General features: G+C 44.8%; 4 protein-coding genes across 5 annotated transcripts; all 4 read left to right on the top strand.

Moving 5' to 3' along the window:
- Positions 1-143: 143 nt before the first annotated feature.
- Positions 144-2,475, top strand: nol12 (nucleolar protein 12). Its single transcript, XM_035616450.2, has 6 exons — positions 144-307; positions 913-1,018; positions 1,138-1,186; positions 1,290-1,435; positions 1,590-1,687; positions 1,976-2,475. The coding sequence occupies exons 1-6, from the start codon at positions 198-200 to the stop codon at positions 2,178-2,180; spliced, it is 714 nt and encodes a 237-aa protein (XP_035472343.1). The 5' UTR covers positions 144-197; the 3' UTR covers positions 2,181-2,475.
- Positions 2,476-3,043: 568 nt separating this feature from the next.
- Positions 3,044-10,064, top strand: LOC118288951 (filaggrin). Its single transcript, XM_047328171.1, has 8 exons — positions 3,044-3,086; positions 3,758-4,062; positions 5,232-5,377; positions 5,679-5,866; positions 6,319-8,479; positions 8,620-8,737; positions 9,138-9,209; positions 9,984-10,064. Exons 1-8 carry the CDS (start codon positions 3,044-3,046, stop codon positions 10,062-10,064), a joined length of 3,114 nt encoding a protein of 1,037 aa, XP_047184127.1.
- On the top strand, positions 9,983-22,467 carry triobpb (TRIO and F-actin binding protein b). Of its 2 annotated transcripts, none has more exons than XM_035616335.2 (13): positions 9,983-10,534; positions 14,363-14,419; positions 14,805-14,873; positions 15,023-15,112; positions 15,398-15,507; positions 16,244-16,682; positions 17,323-17,563; positions 18,248-18,359; positions 19,373-19,532; positions 19,806-19,907; positions 20,506-20,592; positions 20,988-21,192; positions 21,519-22,467. In XM_035616335.2, exons 1-12 carry the CDS (start codon positions 10,529-10,531, stop codon positions 21,147-21,149), a joined length of 1,635 nt encoding a protein of 544 aa, XP_035472228.2. In that variant the 5' UTR covers positions 9,983-10,528; the 3' UTR covers positions 21,150-21,192; positions 21,519-22,467. The 2 variants fall into 2 exon arrangements, with proteins under 2 accessions (XP_035472228.2, XP_035472227.2); XM_035616334.2 differs by lacking the exon at positions 9,983-10,534 and adding an exon at positions 12,851-12,898.
- Positions 22,468-22,996: 529 nt separating this feature from the next.
- Positions 22,997-24,604, top strand: ndufa6 (NADH:ubiquinone oxidoreductase subunit A6). Its single transcript, XM_035616345.2, has 3 exons — positions 22,997-23,201; positions 24,078-24,193; positions 24,383-24,604. Exons 1-3 carry the CDS (start codon positions 23,012-23,014, stop codon positions 24,512-24,514), a joined length of 438 nt encoding a protein of 145 aa, XP_035472238.2. The 5' UTR covers positions 22,997-23,011; the 3' UTR covers positions 24,515-24,604.
- The last annotated feature ends 161 nt before the right edge of the window (positions 24,605-24,765 follow it).

The raw sequence follows: 24,765 nt of genomic DNA, 5'->3' as shown, positions 1-24,765 counted from the left end.
CATTTATTCTTAGGTATGACTCCAGTTGCAGTTCATTTAAAGGCCTCAAAGAACTAAAATGTTATGTCGTGCTAACTTTTCGACCTGAGCGGAACTCAGACTGTTATGTACGTGTTCCTAGTCGGACAAAAGTGAACAGCAAGTCCCTGGAAATAATACAAGCCGGAAGTAGCGCAGGGTAAACTCACGTGCACACCATGAAAAACACAAAAAAGCACAACAATGTGTCCCAAAAGGGCAAATTCAAGCCCGGGTCGAAGAAAAGAGAAAACAAATGCATCGTGATGTTTGACGACAAAGAGAGACAGTAAGTTTGTTTCCCGATAACAGCGGTTTTAACACGTTGCTGCTGTTGGCTAGCATCATAGCGTTAGCCGTCCCTCTACTGTTACTGTATCGGGTTAGCTGTAGCTGTCTAGCAAGTATTTTCATTTTAAATTCATATATATTTTTAAAATACCACCTATTTGAACAGAATGGCGTTTTAATAGGGTTTCCTTAACCTTTTACGTTTTTGTGGGTTCTAATCTAAGCTATCCCAATCAAACAATTCCATTTATAAATGCTGTTAATTTCTCAATATGACACTGTTTGCATTCATATATTATTGCAGTTTTGTATTTCCTTATGTTCATATTACATGTTCACCGATGTATTACTTTTTTTACTGACGATTCTATGTTTACTACCCTCGTTACTTCTGTAACAGTGGGGCTAATAAAATTTATCATCTTATTTTTACCACTTAATATGTTACATAATCTCAAAAGCCCTTACTGACCAAGGGGCTTACCAGTTTGATTTGTAAGCCAGAGGTTTCACTTAAAAGCAAACACACCAGGTTTGAAGTAATTAATAATCCCGGCATATACACTCTGGGTGGTATATTGATGCGGACGTTTCTTCCTCCAGGGACTTCCTCACTGGTTTCCACAAGCGAAAGGTGGAAAGGAGGAAGGTAGCAGTGGCAGAAATCCGAAAGAAAATCAAGGATGAGCAAATTAGAGTCCGAGAAGAGGTAAATGTGGAGCGAAAGAGCAAGTCGGTTAAAATCTGATTGGGTTTCGATGCAAACTGAATTGTGTGAGCATGTGAGGAAAAGATGCACTAATGTCAGGTTGGGTCTTCTCCTTTCAGAGGCATAAGGAATATATTAAGATGCTGAAGGAGAGGACAGATGCGCTCGGTGAGTTAAAAGCAAAAGAAATTCTCAGATCATATTACTAAGTCAAATCACTTGAAAATGTGTACTGATTTCCCCCCCCCCTTCATCTGATTCCATCTCTCAGAGGACGCTGACGATGATCTGGAAGATGTGATAACCAATACGACAGAGTCAGTGCAGTACGATCACCCCAACCACACTGTCACTGTGACAACCATCAGTGATATTGACCTCTCTGGGTCTCACCTGCTCGGACCTGCAGCAAGTCAGGTAAACGGCTCAGCCTTGGTTTTGTCCTTACTGGCTGTGAGCGTGAGTTTGATGAGTCTCCCAACGGCTGTACATGGTCACTCTGAAAGAAACTGATGAATGACACTGATGGCAATGAAACGGCATTGGCACTGAGTATATTTTTGTTTTCAAGGCTAATGGGGAGAGCAAGGATGAAGAGAACGGGGAGGAGGAGTCCCAGACAACAAGCGCAATGCCAAGAAAAGCTGGGAACCCGATCATGAACAAAAAGTAAGCTGTTCAACATGGAGATCTCAAAGTATGAGCATCGATATGTCAATATTGTTTATGTTTTAGACTTTTGTCAGACTTCTCTTTGGGCTACAGCACCTTGTGATAAAGATTTTTCATTATCTTTTATTGCCAAAATGTTGGATCAAGTCATTTCAGTGATTGTATGAATGCACACACATTTGGCTGTCTACAGACGTTTCACAAATCTGTCTGCCTGTCATCTTCCAGCACCGCTCACCCCAGCCTCTTTTTTTCTCTCTCTCTCTCTCTCTCCCGCTGCTATAGGATCCGCTCTCTAATGACATCGCTCAGCACTTGCACCAGCAAGAGGAAGGGGAAAGGGAAGCAGGAAGGCCGAAGAGAACGAGGAGGACGAGGCCGTCCGGCGGACAAGAAACGAGGCGTCACGGAGTTGAAAAAGAGAACAAGGAAGACCAGCAAGTGGCAGAGATGTCGACAGACTGGAAGGCGGGGGCAGCATCAGGACTGAAAGAGTGTGTGTGTAATAACATGTAAACGTCTGAACTGTAAAGAGACTTCTTGCGTCAGATTTATGCGCCCGTGTTTGCAGCAGGACATGTGTGAGCTGAAGAGTGACATTAACAACCTGATGTGGACACTCCATGTTTCACTGTCTATCATGACAATATTCCCAAAGTACCTGCCACCTGAAAGTCTTGTTCTGAAGTTTGTACATTTTTCAAAGGAAAATAGTTTTTTGTAATGTTAATTCGTGAACTTAAGTGTATTTACTGAAATTTTGATTAAATGAAAGATTGATTTCGCTAAGAAGTCCCCTTGTGTTGCATTCGCACATGTCAGTGTGGTCTGTGTGGATTTTATCCCTCTGTGCTCTATTGTTTAATAGGAAATGTGACACTGTTGTCGACATCCTCTCGAGAACATCAGGAAACCGACCCTTAGCTCTGTGTTACCTCATTCCCCAGTGTTAGTGATCTTAAGGACAAGAAACCACTGGTTCTCTGAGAGCGTCTTATTCACTGTTAACATGAAGAACCTACAACCACACAGCCACCTGTTGTGATGTATGTCGAACCCCCCACCACCACTGTTAATTTATTTACGTCCACCCGAGCCAGCGTGTGCCGGCTGTCACTAGCATGAGCGTTTTATTTCGCTTTCTAAAGCCCATGATATTTAATACAGCCCCTCAATAGAGGAACCGGCAGGTCACTGGGCTCCATTTTGGCTCCAGGCCTGTGTGCGCTTCTGGGTCTCTGCTGTGTGAGCCGAGAGCCAGCATGGCTGCCGTTGGATCCTTCAGTTTCACTCATTGTCAGAGCAGCCAATCGGATCGATGTTCGAGTTTGGCAGCTTCAGAGGATAGAGAGCATGGGGAAGAGGAGCCATGTGCCTGATGGGGGTCTGGTGAACAGTTTGTCCTGGGACTCCTCATGACATTTTCTAAATTGAGCTGACGCCGGGAGCTTCTCTTTTTAGGTAAAACTCATCAATTTCCTTCAATATCAGAATCCTCACACATTATTCTCTGCTGTTTTCACTATCCTACTTATCTTTTCCTTGCTTTTATGTTAATAGGTTCACCCACCCTGTTGCTCTGTTGCCGCAGGCAGCGGTGCTCGTAAAAGCTGTTAATTTAAGGTACATGTGTCTTGTGGTTGGCAGTAATTGATCTCTGTGGGGAGCTTTAACAGTGCTCTGACTGGATTGTGTTTCACCTTCCTCCAGTGTGATTAGTTATCACGCACCTTAACAGTTCCGCTTTAGATCTCGCATGAACCATGAAATAAAAGAACCTCTTTGGTGTTGATTCTTGAGCCGCTGCTCTGTGTTTACATCTGTGTGCAGTGTCACAGCCAAACTGTGTGGAGTGTTGTTTTTTTGAAACATTCAAAAGCAAGACCATTGCATCTTACTTTTTTCAATGTGTTACCAAAGACTTTTTTATTATTATTGATAGCAGTCATTAGTACCACTTAACATTTTTAAATGCTGCAATGATAGAAGTGTTTGGTTTTTGTAGATTCTATTGTTGTGAGACTGCTCTTCCAACGCTCTGTGGCTGTTTCTCAGTGTTCTCTGCAGGATACGAGGAGCGGGCATGTTCACCCTCCGAACCCACCATGCCCGTCTCCACCGAGGAGCCCATCTGCCCCAAGTTCCAGCCCAACATCTTTGACCCCTCACGCTGCCATGACTGCCTCCGCCAGAGGCACCTACACGCCGGCGCCGGGGAGAGCGCTGAGGCAGCACCGCTGCAGAAATCCACAGCAGGCACCGGAGCTGGGGGTATAACTGGGAGTGGGACTGGGACGGGGATTGGGACAGGTAAAATGGTGTCTTTCACACCGATCCCATCCCAGGCAGAGGAAAGAGACACCAGCAGCAAGGTAAGAAAGAGGAGAAGCCAGAAAGGAAGTGGGAGGGAAATGTACAGAGCGGCTACTGCAGGTTACCGGGTTGAAGATGGGCACAACAGTAGAATTTGTGCTGAGTGATGGGATTAGCTCAACGTGAGGATGGGCAGTGAGAGAGTATCAAAGGTCACGGGTGAGGTCAGACACTGGAGTTAAATGCTAAGTGAAGGGAAACATAATGAGATGCCACTGAATTGTTTGACTCTGTCTATCTTGCAGATCAAAAATGATGTACATTGTTTTCAATGATATAATTTGGAATCAAAAAATATTGAATTTGAGTTGATCTTTTCTTACAACTTCTCAACTGACCCAAAGGTCAAAAGTGTTTCTGTGTCCGAGTAAAATGTCATAAAGTGCCTGCTACTTTAATGCAGTCAGCATGTCAGCACAGTAGGTGAGATCATACACAAGTCTTTGTCGCTTGTGAGTAAATGAAGAGCCTGGGAATCACGGGTGATGACCAGGAGTTGGGCGATAGCAGTGGTTCCCATTATAAATTAACAAAGCTGGATCAATTTCAGTCCCCTTGGGAATCACTCGTAATTTTAGACAAAGGGGCAATGTAGGAAGAAAGGATGGGCATGTTCACAGTATAAGATCGGTGTAAATGTTTCTGTTCATCCTGCTTTCATGACATAATTGCAGTATGTACTGTACCCCAAAACACGGCGGGTACTGAATTGCAGCATGAAACCCATCAGTTTCCTGAATAGTGTGGCGATTAATGCCCATTACTAACATTGGCGGACAGTTTTTTTGCATCTTTTTACAACACCCCCGTGTCATGAGATGGGGCTTATGGCAAGAACAAAAATGTTGAAATTTTAATGAGGAAAGCCACGAGCCAGGTTGAGTTACAGAGGTGTAACTCTAATCGAACAACAGACTGAACATGCGACTGTGTGTCAGAGCAGACAGAGGGGACAAACTATTCGGCTCAGCCTGAATGCTAAGAGATGGAGCTCGACAGACAGATCTAGGATCATTGCGTATGTACATCCCTGCTCTGATGGAGTCGCTGTGTATTTTCCATGAACCTGTATACTACAAAAAAAAGGAGCTGGTTTTATTATTGACATCAGCACTGAGTTTTCTGCAATGTTGCGATTGGCTCGTGTCTCAACCTGCCGTCCTATCAGGAGGATTCTGACGGCCTGTCGGTGGTGAGCAGCTACTGTGATGTCAACGGAGGCCGTCTGGGTTATGGGGAGGGCTCTTTGTGCATCCTGAGCCCCGACTGTGAGCTTTACATCTGTGACGGCGACGACGACGACAGCACCGACAGGTGAGCGTACTGGATGTATTATAATAAGTTATTTGCACCCATTGTAGACATGTCTTGTGGATTTCAATGTGTAATTTTAGTGTCCTTATGAGTAAGTTTCATGATTTAAAAACATTGATATACAAGTACTTTAGTCTGAATCCTGCTACTTCTAATTTCACGTTCTGTGACAGATTCATTTTTTTCTGTCTGCCTTCTCTTTCTCCCATCTCTTGGTTCTTCACCCTCTCAATCTTTCACCTTTCCCTCTCTGCTCTCATCATTCTTCTCCCATCTCGTTTTCTTTTCTCCCCCCGTGTAGCTGCCGTGACCAGAGCGACTACCAAGATTTCAGCGGCTCCGTCAGTGCAGAGGACGAATACCTGCTGATCCGTCGCCATTCGGCCAAACTCAAAACCATGACCCGGCTTGACCCACCGCCCCATCGGCCCAACCCTCGGGCGTGGATGGACGAAGCCCGGAGCAGAGATGGCCTCATTAGGCGATCGGGTACGTGATACAAAGCTGACCTTGTACATTGTTATATTTGTCAGTTGTTTCAGTCATTACTTGGCAGATGGGATACAGAGGCGGAAGAGGCAAGGAAAGGAGATGGAGAAACATAAGAGCATCTCCCAATTTCTCTTTTTTGAACACATATAGTTCTCCGTGTGAGTCTTGTGGACCAGCAGACTGAGCCTTTTGTAAACCTATGACTTACTGCTCTTGACCAGTCCATATCCATTTACAGACTAAGGTGTTCTTTACTTGGCAATACTGTTTGATGTCATCAGCTGAGGTGTCCCAGAGCAATTATCAGTAACACAATATAGCTCAGTTTGTGTCAGGGAACCTCTGGTAGTTTCTCAGTCGTTGAACTTTGATGCGTGAGTCTCTTATTTCCATCATTCCTCCTTCTTTCTATTTTCTGTCACACTGCCTGACTCCTTTTTTCTCTCAAGGGATGACAGACGAAAGGGAGAAGCGTGAAAGTGGCTACTTCTCCCTGGGGAGAGCAGCGGGTGCACACTCGCTGCGTGATAACAGCCCGCCTGCTCCTTACCGCCATTTTGAGAAGGGACATCCCATCTTCAGCAGCAGAAATGTTGAGCCCAAAGACACCGTCCCCTTCAGAAACCCCAATCTTGGCGTGGCATCTGAAAGGCAGGTACTGGAAGATCCAAACGACGATCTCCCCATGGAAATCCCTCCTACTGACCCCTATGAAATTGCCATCGAGGTTCAGGCACAAGTCGGCCCTCGTTCTCCGAGTCCTACTCCTTTTAAGATAGCCGAGTCTCTCACCGACCGAAAGGGATTCAGGACTTCACATGGTCGGGGAAACCCTTCGTCTCACGATTCTTCCTGTCATCAATCTGGGCGATTTGATTCCTCAAGGCATAGCTCCGCTCTGCAATCTCGCTCTTCTTCTCCCTCACGAAGAGATTTGCCATTCAGACGCAGTGAGTCCACTGCTTCCCTCAGCCGGCATCATTTCGACGGTGGGGGGCGGTCTCAGGGGACGGACGCAGGATCCAGAGGCTCCTTGCAAAGCACACAAGCCCGACGCTTTGAGTCCGGAACACTGCCAAGAAACTTCAAATCGCTCGCTAGTTCAGTCCAATCCCAATCCAGCATGATTTCTGATTTTAGGAGTGCCTTGAGGAAAACAGCGGTAAATGGGTCTTTGAGTGGACGGTGTCGTGACAGCCGAAGCTCTTCTCCCTCAAGGAGGGATTACAAATGTCCAGGTCCAATGTCCCTCCGCAAAACTGAAACCACCAGCGATTCACCTTTTGGACGTGGGCGTGACATTCGTACTTCATCTCCATCTAGGAGAACTTCTGAGGGTCGGCGTGACAGTCACAGCGTCTCGCCGCCAAGGAAAAGTTACAGTTCCTCTAGCCACTCCCTCCTTTGTAAATCTGAATCAGTTGTGTCTCTGAACGGACGCAGTCACAATGGACGCTGTGGCTCCCCCATAAGAGAGGGCTATGATATTGAAAGCCAGGCTCTGCTGCGCAATTCAACAGCAGGGAATAGATTGAATGATCAGGAACATGAACATGAAAACCCCGCCACGTCTCCACCCAGACGAGGTTATGACAGACCAAGTCAATCCATACTCAACAAGACTAAAACAAGCGCTGTCGGGCGTGGCAGCCAAGGTCGTGACAGCCAAGGTCACGACAGCCAAGGTCGCGACAGCCAAGGTCGGGGCAGCCGTTGTGCCTCCCCTGGAAGAAGAGGCTATGAAACCCCTAGTCAGTATCAACTGAGGAAAACGGACACCAGCGGCTCATTAAACAGCCGTAGTCGTGAGAGTCGTAACTCCTCTCCGTCAAGGAGAAGCCATGAAGCGCCCTCTCAGTCTCTGCTGCGCAAGTCCGAAGGAAACAGCTCTGTCAGAAGTCGCGATGTGCACAGTTTGTCACCCGCAAGGAAAAGCTCTGATGTTTCTGGCCAACACTCGCTGCAGAAAACACAAACCAGCAGCTCCCAACACAGCAAGAAACACATCGGCCGCAATTCTTCTCCCTCTGAAAAAGGCAACAGTGACCCGCCCGGCTACTCAGTCCTCAGAAATGCCACTAATGGAGACTCCAGCCGTTCCTCACAGAGAAAAAACACTTTCAATGACTCAAAGTCTGACTCCAAACACACCGCACGCTCCTGGAGAGACTCCACACATTCCCCCCGCAGCTCTTCATTATCTCGTGCTGCTTCACCCTCTAGACAGACCACAAATGGCAGCAGAGCAGCTTTCGTCACCTTGGAAGCACTCAGGAAACCCAGCAGCATCAGATCTGGGGTTGTTGAGCACGTCCTTGAGGATCACCGCCTCTCACCTAACGACAAGAGGGCCTCCCAGCGCACACGCAGCCCCTCTCCCTCGCCGCAGATTCAAATGGGGAGGCACACCTCCTCCCAGAGCTCCATGGAGTCCTCTGAGTCAGGCCAACTCTCAGTGGGGTCCGCGGGACGGAACAGGGAGGAGTACGCCATGTTGGCTGACCTGCCGAGGGTCAAAAGGATCCACCAGAGGGAGGGGGCAGGGGCGCACACGGGGCAGCCGCACTGCCAGCTGCCTCCTCGGAGACAGGAACTCTTCAAACCAGCCAGGTTAGATTTCCATTGCACCGCAAAGATGTACTGGTGTTGGCAAAACTATTTAAAGACTACACCATTGGCTAGATGGCTTAATAGCAAAAGGTGGATAAATTTGACCAAACACAGTGATTAACCTGTCCGTGCTGTTCCAGCCACTCCTTGAGCAAACACCCATCCAGAGAGTGTGAAGATACAGTGGACACGGAGAGAGAATGGCACTATAGCGGCTGTGGGTATCTGTCTCGGGCTCACTCCTCCACCTCGCTGCAGGTAGGCTGATCGTGGCAACGGAGACAATTAAAAACTGTTTTTTTTTTTTACATTTAGTAAAAAGGTAGCTCTTATTTTGTCTTTCCATTTAAGTTCATCATGAAGCACAGAGCATAGAGAGACGTGGCAGAGAGAACTGCATCGAGTATAGAAGGGCTGAGAACTGAGCTTTTAAATCCACCCAGCCGTATGTTAAGCACCTTATCCTCCAGTGCAATATAATCCATTACAGTGGCACTATGGATTGTGCTCTGTCTTCACCTGCCTAATGTGTTAATGCTTAACCACATCTTCCACATACCATACAGCAGATAAAACAAAATTCTGTGAAGATCTGCAGGTTTCTATATTTGCTCAGTGGGGCTTTGATTATCTAACCACAAGCTGTTTCTTCCTCCAGAGATCTGGCAGTCCCACAGCGGATGAAAGCAGTTCTTGGAAAGGTAACCACCACAGATCAGAAGAAATGCAGGTATGTGTGGTGCAGCCGGTCCATCGACAGCAAAAAAAATGTTTGTTCTCTTTACTGCATGACGAATGTGTGGAGGCGAACTCTTTGCCACTGCGCCAGCTGGGGAGTGATGTTATACAGTTGACTCTTCTCTTATCTTGTTTGCAGTGAACGCCATAAACCTCCAGCCCACATGGTTTGATGTTATTTTATTGCAGCCCGGTCCATTTATAATATATACGCCATCTTTTCTGTTACATATTTACTAGACTGCTGCTGGCTCGTCACACAAATTCTGTCTGCAATCGCAAGGAGCCTTTTTAAAAATGTACTTGGCAAACTAACCTGCTGGCATATTTCTACACCGTTTAGCCTTTAAAAAAATGATCTGCTTGTTGTGTGTCTGTAGACTTCACCTACACCCTGCAGGCCTTTCATAAGACTGACTGAGCTTTGTCAGTTGTGGTCTGCTGGGGCATGTGTTGAAATTCCTGAACTGAAACCAATAGCTACCAAGACAGGATTTTGGAGAGTGTGTTTGTGTGTGGGGGGGGGGGTACTTTGAATGACAGCCCAAAGATATTCAGTCAGGAAAATACAGCCAGTAATATTTGTGCATGTTTGCCAAGAAGGGGAAGGCTAAACTTTTTCCATGTCATGGGCCCACAAGAGTTTTTTTGGTCCCAGGAAAAAGGAAGCAGTGACACCTCCGCATGTTGACAACGTCTTTTCTCGTTGTGATAATCTATCGTGGGCGCAGTTGATCGGCACTAAAACACTTCTCGTGTGGCGAAGGGGGACCCGCACGTCCACCCGGCCAGCCCCCTCGGAGGTCCTCGCACCCCAGTTTTGCAGCAGCTCGCGCCGTGTGGTTAAGTCCAGGCTTATTTTCTCAAGCGCTCCTCGCGGACCCGCCCAGGAAGTGGCGGACAGGGGCTCAGAGAGAGAGAGAGAGACACACACACACACACACACACACCGCAGGTCACCGCCGCAGTGTTCGCTCCCTACGACTCGTCAGAAAGTTAGAGGAGCTTATCGTTTTTATCACAAGTCCAGCAGGTTTTAGTCGGAGGAATGCGCTGTCCCCTTAAGCAGTCTGCCACGAGCGTCGGCGGCTCGCTCGATTAGGCGAACGCGGGCACGAATGGCGGGGTTAGCTTTAACTCCGTGCAGCGCCAGGCGCTCTGCTGCGAGGAAGTAACGAGTTCGCCTCGAGTTCGCGTGACGGAGCCGCGAGTTTCGAGAAGCAACGGGAGGTTTTTTGTTTTGTTTGCGGCAAGGTTACGGTACTTTTGCTCTTTTCTCTTCGTTTGACCCACTTTGGATCCGGTGTCATCATGACGGTGAGTCGAGTCGCACCTCGAGAGCTGTGTGTGTGTGTGTATGTGTGTGTGTGTGTGTGTGTTTTACATCTCACATGAAATCTGGCCAAAACGCAAACTGTAGATTTAAACTAATTTAATAGGGAGAGAAGACTCACTAGTGGAGATGACATCATCGTATCTTACTAGTTGGAAGCCAGCACATCAATGGTGTAGATTTGACCTGTCAGATCTGAAGTTTACATTGTGTAGAATTAGGATTTTTGCAATATAAGAACAATTGTAGATCTCTACAATAAACTGTGCCTTGTAAGAATTGGACTTGTTGATATCAACCATCAATATTTTTGTAGAGCTGCAACAGTTACTTTAAAATGAGTCTATTTCGACAATCGATTAATCGGCTCAGGTCGTCTTAGTGAGGGGAAAGAAAGTTCTCTGATTTCAGCGTCTTAGATGTGAATATTTTCTGCTTTCTTTGCTCCTCGATGACAGAAAAATAAATATATTTGGTGTGTGGACAAAACAAAACGTCATCAATTTTCTCCACTTTATGACATTTTATGGCCCAAACAACTAATAAATCAATCGAGACAGTAATCGACAGATTAATCGATAATGATTATGATCGTTGGTTGCAGCCCTATATTTTCGATGGGTGAGAATTAAGCCATGAATTAGAAATTCAACCAGTCAAAACTTTGAATTATGACACGTCCAAATGTAATTATCTGTTACTTGAGATTCAACAGAGGTCGGTTCTAGAAGTGGACCACTAGTGTAGTTACAGATATGTACAGTTCAGTGGACATCTCCACTGGCAGGAAATTGTTGATGTTAAGATTGTGACTAGTGAGAAACAAATTGTTGATTTCCATATTTAGAATTGCTACTAGGCAGAATTACATTACCTACATGTCAGTTTGGAGTTGTAACGAGTCAAAAGGATGACTGTTAATATCTACAATTCAGCACTTCAGCCTGTCTTGAGTCTGGTTTAAATGTTTTGTTAAAAGAGAAAAGGTTATTTAAGATTATATATCTTGGTTTCCATGGGCTCCTAGAGCCATTGTTTTGCATGGAATGGACATAAAGGCGTCCATATTAGTGCTAAGTTAAACATGAATTATATTTCCTGTGTTGTCTCTATGTCCACGTACTTAGCTAAGTTAAGATGTGTACCTTTCTGTTCTGAGATAAGTCTTGAGAGAGGAAAAAAATCATGCTCTTTTCTAGTTGTGGTATAGTGTGATCTGTTGACCTTGTGTTGTTTACAGTAACAGGAAACCAGAAGCTCGTATGCGGCGGTTGTTGCAGCCAGCTGTGACACATGTTTCATTTGTTTGAACACAGGCAGACGTTTGCAAGAAAAGAAATCGTTTCATAAAATAACCTGCGAGTATTTGGTTCCCTAAACCACTGTAATTTTGAAAACACAGTGTATCATTAGATCTAGTTTTGTTCCCATTGCTCATCCGTGTAACCAAACGGAGACAAGTGAAGAGTAGAAGCGCTGACATGCTGTGATCGGCCTAATAAAGGACAAGGCTGAGCTCACAGGACAATACTCCTCTGTACTATTGGGAGTTCGGGGGGGGGGCGGGGCGAGCGGACGTCGTCTGATACTGTCATCACCGTTTGACCTTCTTCAGGTCACTGGTGTGAGCGCACAACACAAGGAGACGCACTGTCACATGAAGGTTATCCTGTGACAGACGCTCCCCTTCTCTCTCCGTGTTCTATGCGAATCCCCGTGGCTGCTCCCTGACCCCGCTGCTTATGGGCATGTATGGACTAGATAACCACAATTTATGACGAGGTTTGGCACATTGCAACGTGCTCCAGCGGTACATTCCCACGTAAACACACATGGGAAGAAAAGAAAGGGGACAGAAAATATATCTCTGTACCGCTATCCCTCTGAAATAAGATGAGATGAGTTTTCTTTTGTATTTATAGTAGACATCGGATGATGCAGCCATTAGTTGTGATTTGTCTTGTGTTTTGATCGTTTTAACATGGTGTTGCTCAACACACGATTTCCCCTGACACGGTCTATTGGCAGTCATCAGACCTGAAAACACGTCCCATTAAAGAAGATCACAGCGTAGATGAACTGGATTATACAGAGAAGAGCTGGGTGGGGCCGTGGTTTTACAAGAACACAACTCAAGCCAGGAGGGGAGCGTAAATACAGAGCAAGGGTGTTTGGTGACGACAGGACGAACCAAGGAATTATATTAAAGTTCAAACAAAGAGGGAGGCGAACAGAGCGACGTCGAACGCGGACGAAATGAACAACAAGCGGAGAGGAGGGGAAAAAAAGTGATGGGAACGAGACACCGGTGGGAGATGAGCCGACGACTGCAGCGAGAGATTTTAAACGTGAGGAATGTACATGCTAGAAAAGGAGAGATAAGCGAAGTCAGGAATGTATGTTGGAAAAAGTTGGCTAATCTTAATCTGGGATCACCACGTCTTGAGGTACCTCACACATGTTTTCCTCTTCCTGTCATCGGGTATGAAGCAAAAGAGGAAAAAACCCAACAGGCCCGTTCCTGGAAACATGGTGTGGAGTAGCTAAGACATGTATTTAATGTATCGTGTCTGACCTCACGGCCGCAGCAGGAGACGTGCGTAATATTTCATAATGCGCAACGGCGCTGAGTTATTAACGGACGAGTGGCTGTAGACACTTTTGCATTTCCACTGCGAATCTTTTCGGTTTCCAAATCTTCCCTCCCTTCTCCGAAGACTCGTCTTCAGATATTTGTGGGCGTAACGCTCGTCCTGCACAGTCTCATTGTTTCCTGTCATTTTTGCACCTCGTGTGCATCTTTCTCTGCTGTCATTGCCATTTTTCTTTTTTATGCATCTGGCACGGTTGCAGATGCAACAGAACAGCCCCCTGTGTGAGACATGCTCTTGAGATACGATACAGGGCTCTGCTACTGCACGTCATGAGATAATGCAGTGATCTATAGGTGTTGACATCCCCCGAAACAGCATCAAATAAAACGTATATACATGAAGTGTGAACATATAAACATTTACTGGTACCAGCACTGACTTCACCGGTTCCAACACGTGTTTGAAGAAAACATGTTTTTCCGCAACGAAGCAAGTTTCTCCACAACACAAACTGGTTTGTGGGAGAAGAAGTGTAAGCGCTATCGCATCTGTTGGTTTTTCGTGGACAGCGACAGCAAACCTGTACGGGTGTGGGCGCTGCTAATTTCTAGTTTGGAGATGTTATGGTATTGTGAGTATGTCACACCCTTCAATATGGGCTTGTTGTTTACTTTGTCCCATTGTTCAATTGTTTACATCTAGTTGTTTTTCACCCCTTTTTCTCTCTGTTCCTGTTAAAGGGGCAGTAAGCGATTTGAATCCACTACACTTTTTTGTAAAATCCAGCGAATATTTCCTCGCTATCTGCAAGCTGTCGGTTCTGTGGGCACAGCCCAGGCTTTGGAAATTGAAAACAACAAAAAAAAGGGTGTGAACATCACTCCCTGACACCTCAACAGAAGTGCTCATGACAGAGGTTTTGGCCTTGTGGTTCGCGCCTCTGTCTCCCGTACCCGAGGCTGCGGGTTGGAGCGCCGACCAGTGCAGTCAAAAAAAATCACCAACAAACCATCTTTCTCCAAAATCGCTTACTGGCCTTTTAACCTGTTTAACCCCCCCTGTGAACTCCTTGGGGACTTGCTCGTGATGAGTGGTTCTCTGAGAGATGCAGATGAAGACCTTGATGTGCACAGACGACACAGTTCTGTCGGAACATTCACCTGAAGGTCAGTGAAGGTCAGTGAACGTGACGCTGTGCTCCTCTCTGCCTCTCTGCAGCCCGACCTCCTGAACTTCAAAAAGGGATGGATGTCAAAACTGGACGATAGCGGAGAGGTAAGGCACCGCAAACGTCTGTCACACACCGTATCCCCCCCTCCCGCCGTCTTCACCCGCCTCCTCGTTCCTGATGAGAACGCTTGTGTGTAAGGCGATAGGTGTAGATCATCCTGGGTATCGCAGTAATAGCTGGAGGCACAACAGGTGTCGCCTCTCTCCGAGCGACGTGCCCGAGGGAGTTAGCTTCTCGCTTCACGCATCACATACTGCAAGTCTTCAGTTCATCACGAGGCCTCCCTGTGTCACTGCTCTTCCAGACCTGGTTTATTGTAAAAAATCAAATGTTAATATGACACTGTTGGTTGCCACATAATCAAAAAATGGCAGTATTGTCGCTGATCTCAGTTCAGTCTTGAATTTAATTGATCTCTTATGTGTCTAGTGGAAGAAGCATTGGTTCGTTCTGACCGATGCTGGACTGAAGTACTACAGAGACTCCAGCGCAGAGGAGGTATGTTTTATATTTAACCAAACATGTTCTCTTTTATGTCTTTCTATTATGTGTACTTGAGATTTTTTTGTCATCATTATAATGTTGGGTTTTTTTTGGTTGTTTGTTGTGTAGGTTGTGAATGTATCACTGTGTTTTTTTCTTCACAGAAAGATGATATGGACGGGGAGATTGACCTCAAATCCTGTGTGAAGGTGTCTGAGTTCGATGTGGAGAAGAACTATGGCTTTCAGATACAGGTCAATATCTCTGTGATCAGTTATACTCTTTCATGGACTCTATATATGTGACCGATTTTCCTTCTTTCTGCTTTTGTCTTCCCTAACCACACCCGCTCTGTGTCTGCTTCCTCTGCTGGCTATTCCGTTATCATGACTCACATCTCTCTCTCTGTATCTCCTCCACTTCTATCTCGCTCTCTCTCTGTATCTCTCCCTTTCGATTTTCCCTTCATCATCTCCAGTCATCCCGAATCTGTCACCTTTTTGGCGTCCCCTTAACCTATTTCCTCTTTTCTTTTCCAGACGAGGGAGGCCGCCTTCACGCTGTCCGCTATGACGGCTGGGATCAGACGCAACTGGATAGAGGTTTTGAAGAAGTGCATCCGGCCCAGCAGCTCTCCAGACCTCACACAGTAATTGCCAGTTGAATAGTTAAATATAAAAAAAAAAACTTGAGTACAAAAGGACCAAAAATCATCTTGTTGGATTTATTTAAGATTTGAGAGGCTAGGATTAAGAAATGGATTATTTTTCGGTCTTGCGCTGACCTCTAATTCTCTAACAGTTAATCTGTTACTTTATTGACAGAACGTTATCTAATTCCATATCTACAGCTGATTAATCATATTATTTTTCACCTCAGTGCAAGTTACTAGAGTCCCTATTTCCTATCAAAGTTAACTCATCATTTTCAACTCCTTTGCCCCAGGCTTTGTTTTGCAAATTATTGATTTCTTACACTCAGGGATTTTTTTTCACTGATTGCCTTGGCATTCTTCGGGTTTGCTCACTTTGGGGTCATGCTACGGCTCAGCCTTGTATAAATACCGTCAGATAAGAGGCTCTGTTACTCACATGGTCTAGTAACTTTGCCCTTGTTTTAGTTGCTGTATACTTTGGCAGATGCAGATGAATCAAAGTCCCACAATAGCTTGGACTGTCTGTATACACAGTATGTTCTGTTTTCATAATGACTCACCGCCAGCTGTGCCTGGAGTGTTTACGTTTAAGGCTTTGAACACTGTTGATGGCCTGATGAATTTGTGATTGATCAGTTATTTCTTTAATTGGTTGCAAAAGAAGAAATCGTGTCTCAAATTATTATGAATTTTTAATGAAATGTATTTATGCATCTCTAATCTTCTTTAGATTACCCGACAGCAGCAGTGACAAGGAAAACTCCCATTCACGCTTTCTGCTGTCTTCCCGTCGCCAGTCAACGCGTCACAGCGACGCTCAGTCAGAAGCTCCGACCTCTGCCCCTCCCACTTACCGCAGGTTCGACTACGTTGAGCTGTCCCCTGTCCCCGCCTCCTCAAGCCCATTTCCGGCCAATCAGCGGGAAGCAGGAGAGGGGCAGGGGAGGGAGAGCCAATGGCATGAGGAGAGGAACACGAGCAGCCAATGGGAGGCTTTGCTGTCCCGAAAGGGCACTGGCAGTGGATCGAATCAGAGGCTACGCATGGAGGACGAGCTAGAGAAGAAGTGGGCGGAGTTTGAACGCTTGCCGTTGAAGGAGATGAGCACTTTACCACCAGTGGGATCACGGCTCTCCGGCCAGTCAGCCAATGAGGCGCTGCAGAGGGAGGTAGTGCGTGGAGATGATTTTCTAATTTGCAAATTAAAAATAGAATGCAAATTAAACCCTTCATCTGTTTTGGATGAAGTAAACATTCCCTGTTTCTGTCTTTTAACACACGACTTACTATTTTCTGACTTGCCCTCGCTCTTCAGCAGCGTTTTCCCATATGAGATTTTATACAGTAGAAGATTGGAAAGTAGAGAGGGAAGAATTCATAAAGTTCTATGGGAGATGCTGCTGAAACTACTGTTCTGTTCTGTCTCTGTTTGAGTTCTGGTGTGCATCTTGGTTTGACTCTGTGTGAAGACTCTGGCACAAAGGTTATCTACGCATTACACCGCGAGGAGCTCCGCTAAATGCGTTTAGCGTTTTCATACATATTCATATGATTTGTGGTTAAATACGTCTAAGAGAAGTAATTTATATTTATTCATAAGAAACCCAAATGTTTCTTTTTGTTTGAATGCTTATTTTGCCACGATCTGGTGTAACAGGGTTTGAAAAATCAGCTGAGAAGGGGGGTTCAAATGATTTGAACTTTGAGTGCAGCAACAAATAGAAAATCCAACTGTGCACCAACTGACAGGCCTCTGTCTGCCACCTCTGTCACTCAGTGGGCTTTACCTCCGTCCTTGCCCTTTCTTAGGTGGCGTCACTGAGGCAGCAGCTGGAGGAACTACAACGGGGGGGAAAGGGAGGAGGCAGAGGAGGAGATGTGCGGGGCGGCTGTGGCCCTGAGGCCCCCTGTGGCCGCAGCCTGGTCGCCATGGAGCGTGCTCATCGACAGGCGCTGGAGGAGCTGCAGAGGCAGCACGACCGCCAGACCAGGGAGCTGCAGGCAGAAAAGGACCGGCTGCTGCTGGAGGAGACCCAGGACACTGCACGAGGTCAGCACACCAGACAGAGTCAAAAATAGCTGCTTTGTTATTATGTTGCCATAGTTGTTTGGTTTTTTAAACTTTACTAATTGTTACTTTTATTGAACCGTGAAATGTCCAGTCCTTGATAAGGTCATATGATGAACTAGGCTGGGGGTCAAAGGTCAAATAGAGTTTACCCTTCACTTCAAGTAGTGTCGGAATGGGGTGTTGTCATTGTCATGCTAAATATGTATGAAAAATGTTATCATTATGACGTCATTACTCTGCTCTTGTGCTCTCATTCCACCATAGTAGGGGGTTGATTCTTCATTAAATCTTTGTATTCATAATGTGTTGATAATATACTTGATTTATTGGCTGTCTAATTTAAGCATTATCTATATATCCCGTCGGCCTGTTTTAAAGCATTATAGATAGATAGATAGATAGATCAAACTGGGAAATTCCAGTCTTACAGAAGCCGGTATCATGCACCCAACACATCATACAAAATATTTGAAAATATATATATAATAAGTAAATAATATAAATAGAAAGAATTTGCCAGTAAAGTTAAGGCTGTAAAAATGTGTTCCAGTTTAACTTTCTTTTGAAGAACTGTTCTTAGTTTGCTTCGATTTCTTTTCCCCATGACTGTCCCCAATCAGAAATCTAGAAGTTGCCTCACCCTTGTGTGTGCTTGTGTTTCAGTGATGGAGGCGTTGAAGAAGAAACACAAAGAGGAGCTGGAGAGAGAGGCCGAGAACGTCAAGAGGCTGAGCAGCGGGGTGTTAGACTCACAGACTTTGCGAGCCCAGCAACAGTAAGCAACTTCACTTCACGGCTTGAGTCTGTGTGATAGAGGTGTGTGTGCTGACCACCTCGAAACTCGTGGCCACAGGATACGCAATCTTTCTGTCTTCAGAATCCAGAAGGAACATTTCTCATCTGTTTAGATGAAATAATATGATTTCATTAAAATATTTGGATTTATTTTTACACTAATACAAGCATAAAAGGGAGAGATACAGAAAATAAAAGATTGTGTACAAACAACCCCGTCCTGTGTAAGCCCTTTAGTACATATTGCCTTGAAAATAAGTTCTTGGTCGTACAGTGCGGGCCAACATGTGGTAATTAATGTGAATAACTCTGTCCCGCTTTTAAGTAGGAGCTAGTTTGCCAAAAAAGTGTTTTTCTGTGTAATAAAGGTAGAATTTGCAGAGTCCACAACAATCCTGGGTTCCTCGTCTACCCAGGGCCGTCACCACAGTGGCCGCCGAGTCCCGGTTGGCACTTGAGGAATGCAGAAGAATTCGGTCATGGATTAGTTTTCCTTTGTGAGCTTTCACAAGGCCTGTGACACGACCGTGTCTCAGACGCTGCTACTGGAGCCTGCGTTTTAGGGCTTATCTGCGTTGCCCACTCTGCGTTTCTCTTGCCGTCTGTGTGCTGGTACTTATTTTTGTGGTTATTGGCCACGAGCAGTAAAAACCAGTGAAACCACAGTAGAAAATAGTTTCCTTGTGAAAACATACTTACTTTCTCCCAACATGTCGCCGTTATTTGTGACGCATTCCATATAATAATATGGTATCCTTCAGTGCAGGGCAGAATAAAGGAGCTTGCATTTAATTGGAAGCTATCTTTCGTGGTCAGTTTTGGTCGACTGTGCAAGTTGAAAAGTTTGCAAAACGCTCATGTCACCTCAACAGTTTTGCGATGTACTTCTTCATTTGCTGTTATTCTGAACGTGATAATTTTTTATGATCACGTTTATGACTCCTACAATAGATTTCTGAAAGGGTTTCATGTGGTGTTGGTCTGTGCCTGCAGGGCAGAGACTCAGTCGTTGCAGAGGGAGCTGGCCGGACTCTCTGAGCGCTATTCTCAGAAGTGTCTGGAGCTGAACCGAGCCGAGCAGAACAACGCTGAGCGAGAGAGGGAGATCAGCCGCAAGGAAAGAGACATGGAGCAGCTGAGGAAAGAGAACCAGGTGAGACCACACAGACTCAGAACAACGGGACAGGTGATGGAGCAATGTGTCACCACGTTTAAGTCATCACTAAGATTAAGTGAAAAAAAATTATCCTTGATGTTGCTGTGGCAATTTCTGACTGTTTATATGCAGTTAGGTCTCACATCAGTGTTATTTTGTACTTTTCTGGAAAGTTTAAGTGTGGCGTGTACACTGGGACTATATTAGACTAGTGATCCAATTTCTGCAACTTGAAGCCAATCATTCAAAAAAGTATATTTTCCCCCGCAGGACTTAAAGGCCCGATTGACGGAGGAGATAGGCCGCACACGATCCACCACCACGGATCAGGGCTCAAAGGACAACAAAGACAGGACGCCCTGTGAGCTAGAGGTAAAAGTGCTCACACTGTGACCGCAATACTCAAACCAGATGAGGAGCATCTGTCTGCCAGTTTTTTGAAACCCTCTGAACTGACTGCCACGCCTGTCCTGGGGCGCTCACACGTGAAAATCTGACCTACCGCATTTAAAGTTTCAGACAAACCGGACAAAGAGAATAAGTCAGCAAATACAATAACTGAGGATGTGTAGGTCTACTGTCAATAAAATAAAATGTGACGTTACTGGATTTGGTTTGGACGGGTGTTGCACAGAGGAAACTGTGTGTATTTCATCATCATGCACAACCAATGCATACAAACCTAAAACAGCGACGTCCAATTTTAAGTTAATACTTGAGACTAGAGCAGGTAAAAAAAAACAACTCCTGCAACTATTTCATTTCAAACCTCCAATATTCTCTCACATGCAACGATTTAGCATTTCATTTATGATGAATGGAATGTCATTATAAACAGTAATTGGCCAGAATCCCAAGTTATGCACTGTATGAATTACAGACAATCACTGGGTTTATGTAACTATTCTATTATAGGATTTGATGTTGATGTTTTTTGGCGGAAAACCTCACTGTTTTGTTTTTCTCCCAGGTTCTTCTCCGGGTGAAAGAAAACGAGATAGATTACTTACACAAGGAGAATAGCTGTCTGAGGAACGAACTGCAGTTTCTAAACACGGTAATGTGTGTGTGTGTGTGTGTGTGTGTGTGTGTGTGTGTGTGTGTGTGTGTGTGTGTGTGTGTGTGTGTGTGTGTGTGTGTGTGTGTGTGTGTGTGTGTGTGTGTGTGTGTGTGTGTGTGTGTGTGTGTGTGTGTGTGTGTGTGTGTGTGTGTGTGTGTGTGTGTGTGAGAGAGATTGCCTGCATGTGTGTGTTGGGGGGGTAATGTGGAATGTTAATCCTCATCTTTTTAGATAATTTTTATCACTCTTAGATGATATTTAGGCAGAAAATACACATGTTTTCCTCACAGTGGATGTGATGTCCCACTAAGACAGTATGAGAGTGGGTTGATGCTGAATGAGATGAGGCAGATTAGGGAACTTGAGCCTTCCTGTCGCCCTTTGCTCCACAGGAGAAACGTCTGGCCTGCGAGCGATATACGGAGGTGCATGATGAGCTGAGTGGCATGAAGGGCCGGAGCGAGCGGGAGATCCACAGTCTAAAGGAGCACCTGAGGCTCGCCATGGCTGCTCTGCAGGAGGGACAAAAACTGGGCAACAGCCTGGACCACTGAGAAGCTGCTGCTGTTACTGATGCGCCGGAGGACACGGCATTAGGTGAGGACTGATGTAGAACAGGCAGGGACCTGTATGCAATGTCACAGTGATGAAGCCCATGTCTCAGGCTCTGTAGGGATTTATAGGTACTGGTACAGTGCCTGTTGTAAATATGCCTGAGTGCAATGGGTCGTTTGCTTGGCCTGTGGAGTTGGTGAGGACATGATGGACTTGATCCGTTTTATCTCACTCACTCAGTTCTATTAATATTTATTATTTTGTGCATCCAAATTGCACCACATTTGCCACCGCACATCCTTGGGGCCTGCCAGCAACATGTTCAAATCGGTCTGCAGAATTCTATGTATTTTTTTTTTGTTTTACAGGTGTGTCCGCAGGTGACTGAAACAAAGATGGACTCAGGAGAGGAGCAGAGGAGATGACTGTTGGACGTGTACAGTTCCGGCTGTGTGGGGACCATGATAGTGCCTTAGTTTTCAATCATTCTGCCAACGAGCAGCATAGAGTAGCTATTAGCTGGTTTCATTACACTGGGCCACATGTGATATATAAAACTGCACTTTTCATTTTTTTTTTTTTTTTTAGAGCTTTTGCTTTTGTGAGTAAAAGCGCATGCGAGTGCGCATTATGTCTTAAAACTGGAACATTGTTTGAGTGACATGTTTTATTTTTTATCTGATATTGTACATAAAGAGGTCACGTCGTGTCAGCTCGTCGGATACACTTCTCACTGCATCTGCGTCTTCTCCCACAGATACAGAAGAGCTGCTGTCACATCACTTTTTTGATGTACAGCTTCTGATTCATGTCTTCTGTGTGAAAACGGCACACGCTTCTTCCGAAATGGGAGTTTATCATTTTGTGTAATTATTTTCTCGCTTGCAACAATTGTGCTTGTGAATATGAAATTCTGCAAAAACTGGGATTAATGCAGGACCAGACAGCAAACGTTTCTCATTCCTGGCGAGCTGAATTGGAAGCATTATCAGGATCAACTTTCTTCGGGGTTGCTTGCGAAAAGCATCCCCGATGAATGTCTTCCCGCATCACAGATGTCTTTATTTTTAAACCATGGCTGAAAAAGCTTTCCAGTCTCCCCTGATCTTTGTTGGCATTTATGTGCCGCCACCACAACAAATGACAGGTTTGCGTTGATGAGCCAATTTTTTTTATTGACAGTATGAATTGTGATAAAAACGACTTATCTACCTGCCTTTTTTGAAAACTTTTTTCATATTTAATTTACCGAAGAGCCTATATCGTCTTTGTAAATTATACACATTTTTTCAATCAATAAAGAAAAGTTCAACCGAACCGTTCTGGTTTGTATGTGAAATGTATGTCTGCAGACTGAAGGGAAATACAAGCTGTTCCTCAATCTGTTCTCCACGCCTTGTATGAAAGTGGACTACTGCCTCACAATCTATTCAGAGATTATACAAAAAAAGCTGCATGATGCAATATTCTGCAACACTACCTAGAAAACCAAAAACCAAATGTCATTGAGAATGTAGTTTGTCATTTGATTCATCTGACTCGACGTTAAAAGGGCTGTGCATTGTGTTGTAATCAAAACAAACATTTAACCAACATCACATTTTAAGTTGTTTATAATATTTTAGCTCCCTCAAAAATGTTAATGAGGTGAGCATTTACATCTTTTGAAGGAGTTAAAATATTAGAAACACCTCATAATTTGATGTTTCACAACAACATCAATTCCTTGTGAGCCGAACGTCTCCAAAAACACTGTCAATGACGTGTTAATTATAAAAAATAAAAAGTAGCAGTTGTATAAACGACCCCTGTGTTGACGCAGCCTCGCCTCTAGGTGGCGCCAGGGTGTTTTGTCAACGTAATGAACACCGTCGAGCGAGTCAAAGCGGAAACGGCGTCCACGGCAGCAGTCATGGCGTCGACGGCAGCGGCCCGAGCGGCTGCTGGTGCCGCCAGAGTTGTCAAACCGATATTTAGCCGAGACCTGGACGAAGCCAAGCGCAGGGTCCGGGAGCTCTACCGAGCCTGGTACCGAGAAGTTCCCAACTCAGGTATATTGGCTCTGTGGCGGATTAAAGACGTGTAGAAAACGGCGCAGGCGTCAAGGTCGTGTCCGTGTGGAGGTTCAGCATAACATTAGCTGCTAGCAAACAGCTAACTAAGGCTAAGAGGCAAATGTAGCCGACTCGCTCTCTTCCACAGCATTTGGTGGAAACTTTGATATTGTAATTTAAACTAATATACTTTATGTACAAATGTATGTGTCGATTAATGAACTCAAAACATATAATTGTAAGGGCCTTGACTGAGCCGACACAGTGACACAAGGGACTCGTCTTGTTATAGGAAACATTGGAATAGATGTCTATGTATTTTAGTCATTGGGGACTTGTGAACTGCAATGTCTAGATTTTGTCTTGTTGTCCTTGTGTTGTATTTGCATCTTTTTCCTTTTCTTTTATTCTCTGCTTATATGGACCCACTGTATGTGTCTGAAATAAAGATTATTAATAATAATAATAATAGCGATTAAAGAACACACAAATGTTAACGTTTATACTTAACAATGTTTACTCTTGTTAGTACTTATTTGGCCCGAGAAAGTATTATCGAGTTTACTGTATTCTGATATTGGTCTGTGAATGTGGGTTAACACAACATACTAATGTTTTTTAATAAATATACAAGCTGCATTCATGGATGCTGATCAGTTTTTCTGTGGATTCATACTGTTTGATGACTCGTCCTTTGTCAGTTTATGGTGCCATGAAAAAAGGAGATTTTAAATCACCCATGCTGCACAGTCAGACAAGACAGCACCTGTTGAACATTTTCACTATTATTATTATTATTATTATTATTATTCAAATCAAACAATAATTATTGAAAATGATAATGTGACGGTAACAGTGTTTCTTTCTCAACAGTTGCGATTTTCCAGCTGGACATAACGACGCGTCAGGGAAGAGACAAAGTGAGGGAGATGTTCGACAAGAACAAACACGTCACTGACCCTCGTGTGATCGACATGATAGTTATTAAGGTAAGAAAAAACTGCCTTTCACTCATCTGTGCACTACATCAACCAGTATCATTTAAGCTCTCATGGAACCAGTACGGCTGCCCAGTACCTCTCATCAGTGTTGGTGGATCGGAAACCCCACCTCCGTTGAATGAGGTAATATAGGCTGTTCCTTGACGTTTCTCTGTGTGTGTGTTATTTAATCCACAGGGTAAACTTGAACTCGAGGAAACAATCAACGTCTGGAAGCAGAAGACCCACGTAATGCGCTATTTCCATGCGACAGAAGAACCCCGTCCCACTGACTTCCTGTCCAAATTCTACAAGGGTCACGACCCGTGAACTTTGTAGCTGCTAAATCTCTTCCACCACTTTCCCTGTTGTCAGTGTAACAGATGTTCCCCTGTACTGTAAATACACACTTAACTCTCACATGCCTAAAACTGTCTTTTATTCACAATCAAATCTCTGTTCAAATTGACTTTAAGGGCTAGTTGAACAAAAAAAATCGATTTAACACAAACAATAAGAACTTATACCATCAACTTGCACCAAAATCCATTGGGTGTGTGCTGCATTTTGACAATGATCCT

The sequence above is a fragment of the Scophthalmus maximus genome, chromosome 17 (genome assembly GCF_022379125.1).
Source record: "Scophthalmus maximus strain ysfricsl-2021 chromosome 17, ASM2237912v1, whole genome shotgun sequence".
Taxonomy (NCBI): Eukaryota; Metazoa; Chordata; class Actinopteri; order Pleuronectiformes; family Scophthalmidae; genus Scophthalmus; species Scophthalmus maximus.
The sequence above is the reverse complement of the archived record's forward strand: the minus strand, read 5'-3'. Positions and strand labels throughout refer to the sequence as shown.

Coding starts and splice junctions, on each gene's coding strand:
- nol12 (XM_035616450.2), top strand. CDS start 198: ATGAAAAACACAAAAAAGCACAACAATGTGTCCCAAAAGGGCAAATTC. Junction 308..912: donor TTTGACGACAAAGAGAGACA/GTAAGTTTGTTT, acceptor TTCTTCCTCCAG/GGACTTCCTCACTGGTTTCC. Junction 1,187..1,289: donor GGAGAGGACAGATGCGCTCG/GTGAGTTAAAAG, acceptor TCCATCTCTCAG/AGGACGCTGACGATGATCTG.
- triobpb (XM_035616334.2), top strand. CDS start 12,866: ATGAGCCGACGACTGCAGCGAGAGATTTTAAAC. Junction 15,113..15,397: donor ACTATGGCTTTCAGATACAG/GTCAATATCTCT, acceptor TTTCTTTTCCAG/ACGAGGGAGGCCGCCTTCAC. Junction 17,564..18,247: donor GACCCAGGACACTGCACGAG/GTCAGCACACCA, acceptor CTTGTGTTTCAG/TGATGGAGGCGTTGAAGAAG.
- LOC118288951 (XM_047328171.1), top strand. CDS start 3,044: ATGGGGAAGAGGAGCCATGTGCCTGATGGGGGTCTGGTGAACA. Junction 5,378..5,678: donor GACGACGACAGCACCGACAG/GTGAGCGTACTG, acceptor CCCCCCGTGTAG/CTGCCGTGACCAGAGCGACT. Junction 9,210..9,983: donor ACAGATCAGAAGAAATGCAG/GTATGTGTGGTG, acceptor CGTGTGGCGAAG/GGGGACCCGCACGTCCACCC.
- ndufa6 (XM_035616345.2), top strand. CDS start 23,012: ATGAACACCGTCGAGCGAGTCAAAGCGGAAACGGCGTCCACGGCAGCA. Junction 23,202..24,077: donor CCGAGAAGTTCCCAACTCAG/GTATATTGGCTC, acceptor CTTTCTCAACAG/TTGCGATTTTCCAGCTGGAC. Junction 24,194..24,382: donor TCGACATGATAGTTATTAAG/GTAAGAAAAAAC, acceptor TTTAATCCACAG/GGTAAACTTGAACTCGAGGA.